The sequence below is a fragment of the Panthera uncia genome, assembly GCF_023721935.1.
Source record: "Panthera uncia isolate 11264 chromosome A1 unlocalized genomic scaffold, Puncia_PCG_1.0 HiC_scaffold_16, whole genome shotgun sequence".
Taxonomy (NCBI): domain Eukaryota; kingdom Metazoa; phylum Chordata; class Mammalia; order Carnivora; family Felidae; genus Panthera; species Panthera uncia.
Genome location: NW_026057576.1, coordinates 26,614,974 through 26,632,577, shown reverse-complemented (window position 1 = coordinate 26,632,577; position 17,604 = coordinate 26,614,974). Strand labels below are relative to the sequence as shown.

The 17,604-nt window shown below is 41.0% G+C and overlaps 1 protein-coding gene and 1 long non-coding RNA gene across 5 annotated transcripts in view; one reads left to right on the top strand and one right to left on the bottom strand.

The window, feature by feature from the left end:
* Window positions 1-2,420: 2,420 nt before the first annotated feature.
* The window catches only part of LOC125933812 (uncharacterized), an 87,802-nt gene continuing 72,618 nt past the window's right edge, over window positions 2,421-17,604 (bottom strand). Inside the window, exon 3 of the long non-coding RNA XR_007461107.1 lies at window positions 2,421-3,912. This is a non-coding gene — a long non-coding RNA (uncharacterized LOC125933812). The remainder of the gene's footprint in view (window positions 3,913-17,604) is intronic.
* FAM216B (family with sequence similarity 216 member B) lies at window positions 7,885-15,416 on the top strand. Of its 4 annotated transcripts, none has more exons than XM_049646991.1 (5): window positions 7,885-7,995; window positions 9,549-9,661; window positions 12,382-12,502; window positions 14,222-14,439; window positions 15,026-15,416. In XM_049646991.1, exons 2-4 carry the CDS (start codon window positions 9,563-9,565, stop codon window positions 14,413-14,415), a joined length of 414 nt encoding a protein of 137 aa, XP_049502948.1. In that variant the 5' UTR covers window positions 7,885-7,995; window positions 9,549-9,562; the 3' UTR covers window positions 14,416-14,439; window positions 15,026-15,416. The 4 variants fall into 4 exon arrangements, with proteins under 4 accessions (XP_049502948.1, XP_049502947.1, XP_049502946.1 ...); XM_049646992.1 differs by having other exon boundaries at window positions 7,891-7,995; window positions 14,222-14,295; XM_049646990.1 differs by having other exon boundaries at window positions 9,555-9,661; window positions 14,222-15,416.

Genomic DNA, 17,604 nt, shown 5'->3' with positions numbered 1-17,604 from the left:
ATATAATATACATTATAACATATTATAATATATATATATATTTTTTTTTTTTTTTTAAGGAAAGCACATGGAGACTGGCTCTAACTAGCTATGACCTAGAAACTTGTGAATTTCTGCCTTATCAGGTGTCCTAGTGTGGTGAAGATGAAGAAGGGTGCTGGGCCCAAGTGGCAAGGCAGAGGGAAGGGGCTACAAATGGATTTTCTGTACAGGAAGCACAAAAGGGGAGCGTACATTGGTGGTAAAAGAAAGCAGGAAGGATGACCTCATGCAAAAAAGGAAGGGTCAGTCTTTTCCCATTCCTCCCTCTGTCGAGGTGATGCAGGTATAAGCAGTAATGTAGACAGTAAGAGCCACCAGTGCAGAGACAGCATGGCATAGTGGTCAGCCGGGCACAGTCTGGAACCAGCCCACCTGAGTTTAGATCCTGGCACTTCCACTTAATAGCTTGTATAAACGACTGAGCTGTTAAGACTCTTTGTGCCTCAGATTTCTCGTCTATCAAATAGGACTTAATAGTACTTAGCTTGTGGGGCTTACGTGAGGATTAAACAAGATAATATATGTAAACTTCTTAGACTCACGCATGACACAGAGGCAACATGAAAGTTTCCTGTGGATCGAGCGCTTGCTGCATCTCAAGCATTATTGGCTCATTTCATGCTCAGAGCAACCCTTAAGTATACAGGAACTGCTCAAATAGCCTTCCTCCAGATGAGGAAGCCAAAGTTTTGAGAGGTTGAGAAACCTGTCCAAAGTTACACAGGCAGAATATTATAGAATCATCCTGCAAAACTCAGGTTTTTCTGCTAAAAGCATCTGAGATTTTAACCTCAGGGTTTTACTGTCCCTAATTTGAGCTCAAAATAATCAGTTGTGAGTGCAGCTCACAACTGTGAACAAGCCGCCACACCGCAGATGACAGTATTAGCCGTGGGGTTTCGAAAGGGCTGCAGATGATGGCCACAAAGTCCAATTTCCAACACCAGAAGAGGCGGGCTAGAGTTTTGAGAGCTGTGTCCACGATTGAGGAGGGGTGCTGGAAAGAAGGAGGAGCAACAGCTATAAGATGAGACATCGGCTTCACCAGGTGAGGTGTTTAGAACTGGATCACTAGATTTGAAGGCGCTAACACAAGAAAGAGAAGACAGGATGGAAATCCCTCTCTTATTACCTGCGAGGTGGCAGGGGGGAAGGCTGTGTTGCATGCAGCTTCTCTTCTCTGGGGTTCATACTGCATATCGCATAACTGATAAAGGGTTAAAAGGACCAAAACAAAAGATACAAAGGCAGAAGACCCAGCAAAAGTGGGAAAGAAGGGAAACAGTAACAAGCCTGATGGGGAATTCTCCACAAAATGGATTTCAGTCTACTACACCTGCGATCTGGGCTGCAAGGAATTTTCCACAGTCATTAACAGAGATTCCAAGAAACACATTTTTGTGGAAGATCTCTGATCATATTTTTGTAGCATCCCCTGATTTTCTAATGGCACTCCCAGTTGTACTGTGTACTTACCAGTGTGGGTACATTCCCAAACCTGTTTGTGTTATTGCTCTTGTTATTGGAATGGCATGCTTTAATTAAATATTACATAGGCTTATGACAAGAGTAATGAGCCAGCTATTAGTCCTGATTGTTTTGGTTAAGAGTTCTTCTTCCACATCGGACTACCTGGGGACCTTCTGAAAAATGGAACTACCATAAGCTTACACATATAATAAAAGGAATTGTTAAAGAAACTATTTTTAACCTGGAGAGGCAATGACTTAGACAATGATTGATTTCGTACATATAAAGGACTATCCTGTTTGAGGATAATTTTCTTCCAGGAGACTCCGCATAGAATGTTCTAGAAATAGCTCTTAAATAAATAGAACAAAATGTGGTAAAGGCAACATAGTACAATAGAAAGAATAAAGCCCTAGTGCCAGGCAAACCTGGGTGTAAATCTTGGGTCCCCCTTGTATGATAATATAAATTGTCAAGTAACTTCCCAAAGCCTCAATTTTTTCCTCCATACAACTATAAAATAATAATAGTAACAATTATCTTTATTATTATCCATACAACTATAAAATTATAATAATCATGTTATTATTAAGTTCCTAGCACAGTTTGTGGCATTTATTAGACATATAATAAATGGTAGTTCCTTTCCTCATCTTTGTCCCTGTCCCTGGAGGTATGAAACAGAAAAAGATAATTATCTACTTAGACACACTACATCTTTTACCTAATAGTTTAAGATGTGGATAGAACTACAAAAATTCCTTTCAGATCAAGGCAGACACTGTTGACACTGTTTCTTCCCCATTTAAAAGCCATTTACTCTTTCTTCCTGGATAACAGCCTTCCACATCTGACATTGGATAAATATCCTTTAGCTTCTGGGAAAGTCAGCCCTGCCCCCGGGCTAGGAGTTGGCCTAAATCCAGTCCTTTCATGGAAGATCAAATTACCTTTAAGTAAACATTCACTCCTTCCCATGACCTCCTAGAGAAGAGTATCCCTTCCTGCCCCATTGACTTTGGACTTGGAACGTCTCAGAACTAGAGTGTGTCAATTCCAAGCCAAAGATTACCTCTCAGGGCGCTTCTGCCCAGAGGAGATTCGCTGTGGGTAGCCCAGGTCTCTAAGAAGGAGAGATACATGCCTGAGCTCAGGTGCCAGTTCTGCCACTTCCTGGCCGTGGGAACATGGGCAGGTTAGGTAACCTCTCTTCCACTCCATTTCCTCAGAAGCCAAAGGGAGCTAGTCATCATGAATGCCTCACAGTATGTTATGAGGCTTACATGGGTTAATGTTACAAAGGTGCCTGGAATGGTACACAGTGAGCCACCGTTACATAAGAACTGGCCAAATTTGTGGCTTCAGTCAAAGCACAGAACGTTGAAGCTTATGGAAAGAAGGATGGACTGTATCAGGAAGGGCCAGGCAGGCAATGGGGGAGCTGGGATGTTCTGGCTCATATATGGCCTTTGGAATTATAGAATTATAGTGTCAGCGACCCAGTATAATGTGTAAATACCCTTTACAGCGTTTTCATCAAGGGAGTTTATTTTTAAGACATCTGGAATGGGGAGCTCATTCTCTCCTGAGGTGGTTTCTTACACCAGAAATTTATATCCTGGCAGGCTTCTAGTTACGGATCCTAATTTTTTTCTTTTTGGGGTAAGACTTACAAAGTAAGTCTAATCTCAAACGCGTGATCCCTTCAAATACTTTGTGACGCATTATTGCCCACCGCGCCCCCTTGTGCCATAGGCCTTTTCCAGATTCAATAGCTCTTAATGCATGTGTCAGCTTATCCTATGACGAAGCACCTCTAGTTTAGCCACACGGCCCAGTTTGCCTATGTCCCTTGTCTGCACACACTGAAGCACAAAAAGCACACCAGGGCAGTCCCAGTCTCTGCCTTGTTTTAGATACTATACTTCTGTTGATACACACTCATGAATCCCTCCGGCGGCCTCATTAACTCATGATGCATTAACTCCTGTGCCTGAACTGCTACTAAGCATCACATTTTCTTTCTGTATTTGTCCAATTAGAAATGAAACTCTGATGCAGAATATTGTTTTTATTACTACTGCATTTCGTCCTATTAGATGCAGTCCATCACTTTAACTTGTCGAGATCTTTTCGTCATCTGCCATCTGCCATGTTTTCCATCCCACCTAGATCTTCATCATCTGAGAACTTAATAAGCTGGTGAAACTGTGGAACAGATCAGAGCGTGCCACCAAAAACCCATCCAGATTGTCATGAACTCATTAATTAGCACACTTGAGTATAAAATTTTTAACAGGTTTCAAATTGTACTTATCTGTCCATGAAGGTTGCACAAGGCACCTTGTCAACGGCAGAAATACCAGGTCTACAACATCTAAGAGTCCCAGAACCGTCTCCCTGTTAACAAGAACAACAACAAAAAGAAATGACATTGCTTGAAAACATAGCTGTCAGTACTGATCTTTTAAATGTTTATAAAGTTGTTTTGCCAATCTGTTGCCGAGCAGTAGATGGTATTTTTATTCAGTCCACTTTTTAGAAAATTAGAATACATCTGGAAAGTGTTTTCACGGACAAGGACCTAAGCTTTAAACCTCTAAGTGCTGTGAATGCAGAAACGCCTAGGCAGGTTTGAGAACTGATGGGAATGGCCTGCTTGTGTGAAACCTTCTCAGGAGACTGATTAGAAGATGGATGACTTGGTATCCTAAGACTAATATCCTGCTCCAGAATTATGACCATAAGACTTTGTGAATCTGAAGCCTCCCCTTATTCAACAAAGCAATATTGCAGATGGGAACAGAACACACCCAAGGAGACAGAGTTTCCTATTATAGCAATGCGTGTGTTGCTCAAATTCCCTTTTATTTCCAAAGGCCAAGGGGAGAAACCATAGACCGCAGGTAACCATGGGTTTGAATCCTGGTTCTCCTGCTTAATAACTATGTCATAACTATGTCTATTTTTAGAGGACCATTGCTAGTCCCTAATGAAAAAGAGTTTCTTGCAAATTCTTACAATTAAAAAAAAAAATCAAGGTCTGGAATCTAGAATTATCTACAAGCTCCCAGGACACCTGTTCTAGTTTCTTTTGACATCATACCTCTTGGTTCCATAGCATTTATTTGGGATTATAGAGTCAAAATTAAATCCACAGACCATTTTGTTCTTGAGTTATATTCTATTTTAGATTTTTTTCAGTACTTTTTGAATCTGTTTTCCCAAAGTCCTTAGCACATATATGACCATATCCAGCTTTTCATTTCCTGATAATCACTTCATTTAAGTGTTCAAAGTAGTTATTACTCATTGAAAGTGGCTTTTATAGACCAAACTGGGACTTTTAAGGGTTCTAGTTTTTGAGACCAGACCCCCCTAAGGTGTTGGTATGTGTGAGAGCTTTGGTTTTGAGTTTTGGAGAAGTGGGAATTTTCTGCGAAGAGATCAGAGGGAAGAAAAACAAGATAGTAGAGGAATAATTGACACCCATTCCAACCCCCACCAAGCAAGATTACACCCAACGGGCTATGTAGTCCTACGAGAAAGAGAGTCTAACAAAGTCTGTGTAAGACTCTTGTGTAGAAACATCCAAAAGTCCAGGTGATATACAGCAGCTCTGAATGGGGACAGGGACAGTCCCTTCATTTCATGATGGTGCACTGAGGCCCTCTGAGGGCTTGGGGTAGCACAAGGAGGATATCTGTGCCTAGCATAACTATTTCCCTGGAGAGCTCTGCAGCTAAGAGGATCCTGGAAATGATGGAAAGGAGCAAAAGCAGAAATATATGAACAGATAATTTCTCCTTGGGTTCATGGTTTTCCAGGGAAATACCTATCTCAATGAAATAGAGTTAAGCTTTGCCTCTTGTTCTAGAAGATTGGATTCTTTGAATTAGGATTAGGATTGGATTCTTTTATTAGGATTCTTTGAATTAACCTCATCTTGGATTCTAATCATGGGTCCCTCTTCCTTCCTCACTTGGTAATGACCATGAGATCATATTTACCCTACTATTCTATGAAAACACTTTATTATTCTATTATTCTATGAAAACACATGTTCTAAGGACGGTTATATAGATATACCACTGTCTTACTCCATTGTTTTACCAATGTTTCAGCTCTGAGAGAGCATGCATATTTTCTACCAATAGTCAACACTGTATTCCTTATAGTAATTAGATTTTAAGTGTTTTTATTCTTTTTTTTTTTTTTTGTAGTCAACTTTAATTCTTTTTGAAAAGTCTAGTCTTTGGAAAAATAATTTCTTTGATCAAAATTGATGATACGCATGGTTTCATCATTCTTAAATGTTAAATTACTGACCAAAACCTCCTGTTTCATTCCTTGACACTATGTACAGAGCTAGGTATTTTTTTTTTTTCTTTAAAAATTACAAACCTTAGTGGTAATAGGCAAGCATTGACTGTACATCTAAGTTCTTGAGCCTCCCACCTGACATCACAGAAACAAGAGGTACCTCTTAGATTTTCGCTGATGGTATCCCCACGTGTTGGCTCATGTCAACATCTCCCAGCTTTGCACTTACCGTTCTATACCCTTCTCTTTATCATGGCAGTGGGAAGACTGCAAAATGCATTTTGCAGAGTCCCTTACCAGCTGGCATCCAATGGGGGACAGAAAATGGAAGGTGAGAGGAAAGGAGAAACTGCTTTCATGGCTTCTGCTTGCGTCTGTGGCAGTGGAAGCATCAGCAACCATGTCAGGGACAGTAGCAGCAGGGGCAGTGGTGGGGGTGATAGCCACTGTAACATCAGCATTTGGGACAGAGCAGGGAAGCAAGGGCACTGGTTGAGTGCCAGGTACTGAGGTGCTACTCAGGCGGTGTTCCAACGGAAACAGCCTGGATGGCACAGTGTTTATGGACTCTGGGGAAAATCATTTTCCCTTTTGTCCTCCAGCTCTAGGTGTGTTAGTGGTGGAGTGGAATTGCCTATCATTGCATGAGCGGGCCTTTCTTATTTTGCTCCTCTAACCCACTCCAATACTTTTTTTTTTTTTAATGTTAATTTATTTTTGAGAGAGACAGAGTGTGAATAGGGGAGGGGCAGAGAGAGAGGGAGACACAGAATCCGAAGCAGGCCCCAGGCTCTGAGCTGTCAGCACAGAGCCGGGCATGGGGCTCAAACCCACGAACCTGATCATGACCTGAGCCAAAGTCAGACGCTTAACCAACTGAGCCACCCAGGCGCCCCTCCAGTACTTTTGAAACAGATTCCTTACATTAAGCTCTTTGTCAAACACCTAGATCTGTTTCTGTTTTCCTGGCGGTGCAGGGACTGATGCACACTGCTATGAATCAGCCCGTGTGTGTAACAGTCAGCAGATGTGGTATACCCTGGAAGGCATTTCATCATATGCTGGGAAAACATTCAAGGAAGATTCAATTGGCAATGTCAACTCTGCATTCAATTGTTCTTTATCTCTCAGTAGAGAATCACCAAACTCTCAGATCCAATGAGAGGTTTGTGGTATCCACAGGCTTTTATAGACTCCTGTGTCTGCGATGTTTATTCCCCAGTCTTCAATAACTTAAATTATTGAAGAAAATGCGGACTTTCTGTGTCTGGTGAGTTCTTTCTTTCTTCTGTAAGCTACACAATTCATCACTCTCATCTTGATGAGATACTCCCTTTAGATACTTAAGAATTTTGAATTTGCGGTTTTCTTTTGGTATTTCTTCTTCCATTTTCCCTAGGAATTATTCATTTTTACAGATAATCTGGCATTCAGACGAAGGATTCAGAAGGAAAAAAGGAAGTCTGTAGTAATAATGCTACTCCAGAGGGAGGGGTAAGATTACTGTCATGAGTCAGGTTAAAATGCGAGGCTTATGCTGATGACATCAGTGTGGGCAAGATCCTTGTGCCACAGGTTTATTATCATCATACGCAGCCTCTAACCAAGATCCAAAATGAGAATATCTTACTCCTCCAAAAATTAAGAAAGGAGTACTGTCTTGAACAATTCCATAGGTTACCACAGTAAAATTCAAGCCCATAGGTCTATATCTAGGAACTGTTTCTTCCTCATTCTGAACAATGTGGGTGAGGGGACTGACTCCAAATCTGGGAAATATATAATGGCCCATTGCCCTGGTGGATTTCTTGACCTTTAATATTCAGCCTCTCTGTCTCCATGTACTTTCCTTTCTCATGTCTGCATATAATGCAGATGTAGTAGATTTAGAAGTTGACACTTGATTAGACACAAAATTTCAAAGGAAAAAGATAAATTGTGCAGTCGATTGTTGCCCAGAAGCAGGGAAAGGCATGCAGCCAAATATGTCACCCCCCCCCCGCCCCCAGCTCCTTGTTTCATCACATGACGTTGCCTAGATATCAGCTTATCAACAGACTGAATTTCGACTGCCACCATCCCATGAAGAAACAGACCTTGCAAGCAGACTACACTGAATAGGAGTAGCAGCTTTTAAAAGAGGGAAGTTTATAATACAGGGTAAGTCTTTGAAGCAAATCTTTTTGTTTCAGACAGAAGTTATTTGGTAGATTTTCCCTCCTTGAATTTTCCAAGCATTCTAGTCAAACTTTATCAGGTATAGTCCACTTGACTAGGTAAGATGGATTTCCTTAGCAATAGCCCAAGAAAACACCCATGAATTGTTGCCACAAGAAAGATCGTCAGTCATTTCCTTATGCTAGTTGAGGAAAGAAGAAATCTTTCTAGCTTTGAAGAATATTTATGCTTTGCTCTGCAGATCTGGAAAATGGGAGGAGGGATACTGAGAAGATCTAAGTACAGGATAGAGTGTCAACTTTTATCACAGAGAATATTAAAAGAGTTATCTTGGTTAGTGTGGTTTCTGAAGTGCACACTGAGGGAAGGCAGTATTAAGTACAATATTTATAGTTTAATTTATAAGTTTATATCGTGGAAACAAGACACACAGAGATGTTGGCTGATGTTTTCCTAATAAATTTCTCTTCAGGAAGATCTGAGCCTTAGCTTCATGAATTCAGAAGCAGAGATTTATCACATGTTGAAATACTTCTTCAGCGTGTGTACATGTGGGTGCTTTTATGTATGCATGTGCATGAGCATATAATAAAGGAGAGGGAGAGAGAGAAGGAACTGGCATGAAGGAGAGCTTTCTATAGCCATGATCTCAGTGAATCAAACAACCCGATGGGGGTAGGTGTTGGCAAGGGCAAAGGTATGAGCAGAGGAGACAACACTTAAGAGTTCTCACTCCATGCCTTGGCAACCCTATTCTAATATGTCTATTACTCCTTGATTATTAATTTTTTTATTATTGTACACATCTCAGATTCCAAACCTTAAACAATATGGAAAGGAAAAAAAAAAAAAGACTTACTCATAGTCTTTTTTGCGTCTCCTTCATTTTTTCAGGCAATTGGCAAGAAATACAGCTAAGTTTAATAGTTTCTTGGACAGTGCAGTGCCATAAAACTGCAAAATGTGCAAGAAACGGAGAAAAATGTAAAGGAATACTATACTGCCACTAAAAATTACAGGCTTTTTTAAGGGATATTCAATGAGCTGGGAAAGTGCACAACATATAGAGTATCATCCCCCTTTTCTAAAACCATGCAAAATGTACACAGAAAAGAAAGAATAAAAGGAAATCAATCAAATGCCACCAACAGTTATGGACAGTTAGATCGTGGATAAATTTTCAAAAATGACATATACCGCTTTTAAAGTCAGATAAGGTAATAACTATTATTTAAAACTATAAGAAATAACTTGTGACAGGGAGTGGTTCCCCAGTCTACATGTTGCACACATAAGATGAAGCAGAAAGAAAAGTCCTTCCATAAATAGCAGGTGGGAATAGGGAAAAGTACAGAACTGAACAGTCTGGTGAGATCCAATTACTTGGAAACATGTGAGAAAACTTTGTATCCCTTGACATAAATAACATCTATTTATTTGTTTCTTTATTTACTTACTTGCTTACTTATTTACTTAGGTCCCAAAATAGGCTGAACAAAATGCAATTTCATGCTATGCTTTGTTGTTCCCTGGAGGCACAGGATAAAGAATGGGAGAAAAACGGAAAAGACAGCAAAAACTTGGGAATGTTCCACGGATTCCTTGCATTCGCGTCCCTTCCTCTGCCTTGGAGACTTCTTTACTGAAGGTATAGCATATCATTCGCTAATGGAGAAAATTTGTAGGTCTCTTCTTCAAAGCTTGAGAACTTTTTCTCATGTCTTTGTTTACCCAGTATTAGGTAACATCGTGCCTGACATAGGCCCTCAGTGCATGTTGACGGCCTGTGTGGTAAATAAATGAGCCCTTGGATGATCCGATCCTATACCCAGCCCATTTTAGGAGCTCTGTGGACAGTCTTGTCTTCATTGCGAAAGCACTAATCGGTGGCGGGAAGCAACCATGTTTTATGGCTCCCTGCTAGAGAACGATGTTAGTGCCTTTAAGTCAAAGTTATTTAAAGCCATTCTCATAAATACTTTTTGCAAAAGTTAAGTTCTCTTCCATCGCCTCAAGGAAGGATAAGCAATAGGGTAAGAATATTAGGACTGTTATTTAGGAAGCTCAGATCCCTGCTAAGGAAAGGACATAGCATTCCCCCCCACCCCGCCCCATGAAATAAAACAATAACTGCTAAGATTTTATCTTCTATAATGATTATTCCCATTGCCCTTTGGAGCTTTGCTTTTGAAACTGGCTTGCTATTTTCATATTATATTATTGTCTGTCATTTGAAAAAGCTTAATTAAGAATCGATTATCTTCTTCAAAGATATTATCTTTTAAAACATCTAATTCACAAACTGTAAAGTTGAAATGATGTCTCAAATTGAGAAATACTTGGCTTTGCTACCTTCACTCTGGACATATTTTCAATATCAAGCTTAAGGTCTCTAGACACCAGAAAATAAATTTGACACACAGGCTTCAACTCCATACCATTTTTTTTAAGTTTATCTACTTATTTTTGAGAGAGAGAGAGAGAGAGAGAGAGAGCAGGGGAGGGGCAGAGAGAGGGAGAGAGAATTCAGCACTGTTGTTGGCACAGAGCTCAATGCAGGGCTCGAACTCATGAAGGGTGACATCGTGACCTCAGCTGAAATCAAGAGTCAGACTCTTAACCCACTGAGCTACCCAGGCACGCCTCCACACCAAATTTCTAACAGATGAAAGTCACTTTACTTTTACATTTGATTAACTTAAATTTAGTTTTCATTACAATGGTTAACAACTTGGTTTGAAAATTCTGTCACTGTTTTGAATTTTTTAGCCTACGGTGAACTTCTTGTTCTTTGATTTTTCTAGAATGCCGATGCCACTATCTCAGTCTCCCCGTCTACATACGATAAGCATTGATGATAGATGAGGTATATAATAGAAACTGTAGTCCCAGCCCTTCTTGCTCCTTGCTTGCCCTAGAGGTCAGCCTTCTAAATGCTCTCCCTACCAATGGTCTGTCTTCCCAGAAGCTCATTCTCCACAGCAGGGCCAGCTGCAAAATCTGGTCACATGAAAGGATGACATTTGGGGTTGGATAATTCTTTGTTACGAGGGACTGGCGGCTGTCTCGTACACTGTGGGATGTTCAGCAGCACTCCTGGCTCCTACCTACTGACTGCCAGTACCATACATCCTCCCTTTCACCATTTATGACAACCAAAAATGTCTTTACACATTGTCAAATGTCCTCAATGGTCAAAATCACTCCCTTTGAGAATCACGGACCTAAATAAAGACCTTCAATGGCTCCTCATATAAAAGATAATCTTTAAACTTTTTTTAAGTATTACTTTTAAGATTTGAGTCGGAACATTACATCTATAAGGCTCTTATGACCTTCCCCTGCCTACCTCTAAGCCTTTCCCAGCTCAGACTCTATATTTTGCTTGAAGAAAAAAAAGAAAAGTCTGCTTCCCAATATATCCAGATATTCCGTGCCCCATTGGAAATCTGTACCACTTTCTCCCACTAATTAGCCTTTCTTTTTCTTCCAGCACAGTGGTTCTCAAATTTTAGTGTTCTTGTGTCAGAATCACCCAGAGGGCTTGTTAAAACCCAGAGTTCTGGGTCCCACTCCCCAGAGTTTAGGCTTCTGTAGATCTAGGGTGGAGCCTGAGAATTTGCATTTCTAACAAGTTCCCAGGTGATGCCAATGCCCTTTGAGAACCAGTATTCTGGTTCTTTGGGGGAATTTCTCCTCACCCTAAGACTCCGATGTTTTGGTCAACTCATTTAGAAAGCCTTGCACAGAGTTTATTTTCCTCCTCTGTTTTCACAGCACCTTTTAACTAATAATGCTGAACCTTTATCACATTACCCATCCACTCATCCAGCTATCTCCCCTGCTTACTGACAACTCTTGGTGGGAAGTTCTCTTGACCCCATTCAGAAGCTGGGTCTTACGTCAGGCCCTGTGTAGATTCTCATGGCTTACCTTCTCCAACAAGGATCATAATAGATAAATAAAATTATAAGATGTTGGAAATCCTTAGATCTCTCTCAGCCCAATACCTTGACCTACTTACTTAACCTAGAATGTTTGCTTATCCATTTTTACTATCACACAGGCCAGTGGAAGTTGTTTAAATAAATGAGGGGAAGAAACTACCCAATTGTTGTTTTCCAATTGTTACATGTGTGTGTGTGTATATATATATATACGTGTGTGTGTATACATACATATATATATACACACAATTTGTATATATACACACACACACATATATACATAAAATTGTTATACATACATATGTATGTATACATATATATATATATCTTATTTCCAAAAGAAGTCAGCGTTGAATACATCACACTCGTAGTCCTAGAGAATTCCACCAACTCATCAAAATCACCTGCTCTGCTCCGACAGGACCTAACCCAAGGGCAGCAGCGCTATTTTTACAGCATCATGAGGATTTACAATTCCAGGCCCCAGTGGGAGGCCCTGCAGAACCGCTATATTCACAGCCTTCAGCACCAGCAGCTGCTTGGTGAGTTTTAACTACCTGACCCAAACCAGGCACCTTAGGGAGGGACTCGTGTGCTGCAGCCGGAAGTCAAGTTTCCAGATAAATAATTCAAGTAGAATGGCCTCCTCTGCCAGTGTGCTATTTTATAACATGGCTGGCAGGCCATGTTTAAAAATGATTATCCCTGACAATACTAAGCAAGGCTTTATGGGTAAATTAAGAGGGCTTCAAGAAATCAGAGTATGGATTGCCATAAAATGTCAACAACTGTCTGAGATTTACAGGCACTTGATCTAGTCGAGATGGCAATGGGCTTAGGCAGATGGTCTAGGCTCAAACCACAGGTCAGCCGCTTGCTGGATGTGCGAATTCAGAGGCTTGGTTTACTCACAACAATAACAGTTACATTTCGTGAGCATTTCCCACGCTAGAGACCTTGTGCTAGGAGCTCTACATGTATAATATGTAATATTATATATTATACATTTTCTCCCCAGTTCACAGCAGTGGGGAACTGCAGCTCAGACACGTTATACAACTTGCTCAAGTCGTAGAGTGAATATCAGGGCCGTCGCCTGCACAGATCATGCATTTTCACGCCCATGCTCTGACATCTCTCTTCTTCTAGCAACCTCATGGGATTTTATGAAGCACAAATGAAATGATGGTTGCAAAAGATCTTCACAGACTTTAAGCAACCTTGTGAAAGATGTGACTGTCGTTGAGTCTCTTTTCTTCTAGCAAATGTCTTCGGTCTCCAGCTGGCCTCTGTCACTGGAAGAGCTTTCTTTTTCTAAGCAGCTCACTTAACATTAGCACATCAACCTGATATTGTTGTTCCTGCGTTTGCATAAAAGACACGGTTTTTGCAAATGGTTGAATAACAAGAACAGTAACAATAGGTATCTGTTATCAGGCCTTCCTATCTGCCAGGGACCGTTCTGAGCACTTTGCAAATGTTGTCTTACTTGAAACTCAGTCACCTCCATCCAAAGGTAGGTGCTTTTATAACCCACGTTTTGCAGAAAAGAAAATTGAGAGGTGAATAAGTTAAATCACTTGGCCAGGATCATGTGACCGGTAAGTGGCAGAGCTCGACGCAGCCTGCTCAGGATTGCCTGAAGTCTTGCAGAAGCATCATCTACTAGCTTTGTTCGTAGAGTAAAATTGCATAGAGGCCAAGGAAACCCGAGCAGAGACATTCAGTGTTTAGTGCGCATAAGATCTACCTGCGTGAGCTATCAAAATGCAGATTTCCAGACCTAACTCTCTGAGTTTCTGATTAGGAAAGTCTTTGGCATAGAGCCAGAAATCTGAATTTTCAAAAAGCGTTATTAAATGTGGCCTCAGCCTGATGATTGTGTCGTGGGTGGTCTGCAGCCTACACTCTAAAAACACTGACAGAGATTCAATATATCAGTTTCTGGCTTGAGGAAAATTTTGAAAATGAAGATATGCAGGTCAGGCTCAGATGACTCATGGTCCAAGTCCCTCCCCAACTGATCTGTCATGTTGATCAATGACCATGTATTTTTTAACTTAACTGAATGAGCAATGCAAAAGAAGAGAAGTACACTGCCTGTCTTCAAAGATCCTACAACCTGGGTGTGTTAAACACAATGGTTTCTACCGTGCAGAGTAGAGGAAATTTTATGGATTCATAAACATTCGCAAGGTTGTTTGCTTATTTGTTTTGTAAGATTGTTGACTTTGAACTTTCTCTCATTTCTCTCCCCTTAGGCCACATTACTCAACAGGAAGCTTTGGCTTGTGCTGCTGTGCTTAGAGATTCAACCAAGAGAGCCTCAGCTAAGGTAGCTCCCCAAAGATCCATCTCCCAGAAGCCTTCAGCCATGACAAGAACAGGGCCGTCAGCACTACCTGTGGTTCAACGCAGGGCTAAAAGTGCAGGGCTTGGCTACCTCAGAAACTGAGGTTTTGCACAAGCTCTGAAACAGGTGCTTTGCCCATGTACCCCGACATCTAGTGGGTGCTCAGTACCTATTTGGTGAATGAGAATGGGAAAAAAAAAAGTAACTTCTAACACAAACCCCATACCTAGGAATAATCTCTCTCCCACTCACATAAATTTTACCAGCAAGAACAAGTAGAAGGGTTTAAGAGCAGTGGAGCTAAACATAAACAAGCCTTTTACTCCTCATATAATGCGTAGAGTGAAATGACTTCTGAAGCTTTCCAAATAAAAGCTGCCTATGAATTAGAACCTTCCAGAGAAATCCCAAGAACCGTGAAAGGGAAAAGTCATCACAGGGCGCCGGGTGCCCGGTCCCTGGGTGACTGCTGAAGCCACCCACTGCAGATTCGGAAAATACACAAACCAGTACTGAGTTAACAGTGAGCACGCGGGGTGGGTTTCCAGAGCCTATCATCTCAGCAGAAACTGGGCTGTGTATTTCCATATCCTCCTTCCTCTCTTCTTTCCCATCGAGCAGTAACATTTAATTTGGCCCCAAATCTTCTGGGTCTTGCCTGACTCAATCCCTTTGTGTCATCTTGAAACTTGGACTTATCACCTTGCCACAGCTGGGTTCATCTACGGAGCTGGAGTTGATCATGACACAGGCAAAAGAATTCGTGCACGCATCTTTTCCTGGCAGCTGAAGAAACACTCTCAGCAGAACGAGAAAGAGCCCCCAAAGAACTGGTCTCAAGTCTAAGCTTTCCGTGGCCTCACTGGTTTTAAGCGAGCACCCAAGATCAGACAAATAAGCAAAACAAAACAAAACAAAAACAAAAAGGAGATAACAATGAATCAAAACAACATACAGTGGTACAGTGTTAAATGCGTTACATTTAATTGTTATTTTCATCACTAGTGATTTTTTTTTTTCTGTGTGGAAAGTTAGACACCAGTGCTCACATAAAGTAAAAAATTTAAAAATGCCTTTACTTCATCTTTATGCTAAATGTTCAACCCCACTCCCTCATTTAAATCAGCCAATGACTTTGTCATGCCTGTAAAAGGAGTTGCTTGAGATGGAATTATAGACTTGTTTGACGAGGGAAAGGCTGACAGTGATCTGGAAGGAAGATGCTGTACCATTAGAAGAAAGAAAAAAATAATCTCATCGATGATGATGATTATGTTCTCTCTGCAACCATTCGTAAAGAATAAAGAAGTTTCTTGACCTCTGCAAATCCTGGCCCTGACTCATGTACTCTATGTAGCTTTCCAGTTCTAAGTTAAGAATCATTAGATAGGCTTAAAAGAAGAAAAATAAATGAAACTATAATGAGCTATAGAGTAGCCCTCTTAAGGGACTGAAGTACGTGATAGATTTAACTTGACCTATACTAGCTTTCCCACTGCTTCCAAAATGGGCCTTTTATCCCGATGAACTTCTTGCATGCACTTTTTAAAATTGAAGTATGGTTGACGCACGTTACATTAGTTTCAGGTGTACAACATAGTGATTCAACAACTCTAAGTGTTATGTTATGCATGCACTTTTATCTTAGACTTTTTTTTTTTTGATGGGCATGAATATTTGCTGTGTAAGCCTTTGCTAGTGATGCAGAATATTAAGGAGGCCACTTAGGATTCTGAGCAGCATCCCTTGCGTCAAAAATCTCAGAAGCACCTTGTTTCCAATAGAGGCTTCTAAGAGCTAATTGGTAAGTGAATGTCACAGGCCCATAAAAAAAAAGGACAAATCTAAGTCAGTGGAGAAGGTCCCACTTGCTGGCTCTCCCTTCTGAGAAAATAATGCCCTCCCAGTTGAGCCCCACCCCAAAGGCCTATGAGGAATATGACCGATTATGGAGCTAGATGAAAGGCGCTCATTGAGAGAATCCTGAGAAAGACAGACAAAGGGGAACAGAGGATAATCTGAAACACCACAGTCTGCTTATCTATTCACTAGTTGATGAACATTTGGATTGTTTCTAGCTTTGGACTATTACAAATAAAACTGCTATAAATATTTTAATATAGGGGCGCCTGGGTGGCTCAGTCAGTTAAGCATCTGACTTCGGCTCAGGTCATGATCCCATGGTTGGTGGGTTCGAGTCCCACATCGGGCTCTGTGCTGACAGCTCAGAGCCCGGAACCTGCTTTGGATTCTGTCTCCCTCTCTCTCTGCCCCTCCCCTGCTTGCACTCTTTCTTTCTCTCTCTCTCTCTCTCTCTCAAAAAAAAAAATTAATATGAGCTTTCGTGTACACATAAGTTTTTATTTCTCTTGGATAGATATCCAGAAGTATGATTACTGGGTCGTATGGTAGATTTAGATTTAACTCTATACACTACTGTCAGAGTGTTTTCCCAAGTGATCATCCCATTTTGCATTCCCACTAGCAATTATAAAAGTTCACGTTGCGCCACATCCTTGCAATGTCAGACATTTTACTTTTTTTATATTCTAGCGGCTGTGGCTGCTGGATGAAGATATTATCAATCACTGTTAAGTACAGACCTCCTTATTAGGAACCATAGCAAATTTCAGGGAAGGAGTTCACGATAGACAAGGAGGTGGTGACGGCAATAATCTTGGAGATTCGATAGAAGAAATCTCAACGTTTAGCAGTCAACGTTGATTAAGCAACTGTCCAGCTATTTTTTAGGGCAGCAAAGACTTGGAGGAGGTGAGGAAGAAGAAAAGGAAGCAACCCCTGTAGGAAGAACTATCCCTGGTTCAAACTGCTTAAACACACGATACTGGGTTCAGTGTGTCCTCAGTACCTTCTCTCTTTTCCTTGTTTATGTTGCTCTTCAGGTTCAGCAACCAACACTCCACCACCACCACAATCTTTATGCACTGTATTAGTTACTACCGAATAAAAACAATCATACTAAAACACAGTGACTTCAACAAGATTTACTCTCTCAGTTTCTGTGGTCAGGAATCTGGGCAAGACTTAGTTGGGGCTTCTGGTTCAGGTTCTCCCAAAGATTACAGTCAAGGTGTCAGCTGAGGTTGTGGTCTTACGTCAAGATTCAACCAGGGAAGGATCCACTGGCTATGGTCTAGAGGCTCCCCTCAGTTCCCTGTCACATAGGTCTCTCAATAAGGCAGAAATGGCAATAAGCCACAATAAATCACAAATGGCAACATGTTTCATCAGAGTTAAAAAACAAAAGAGCATGAGAGGGGGTAGAACATG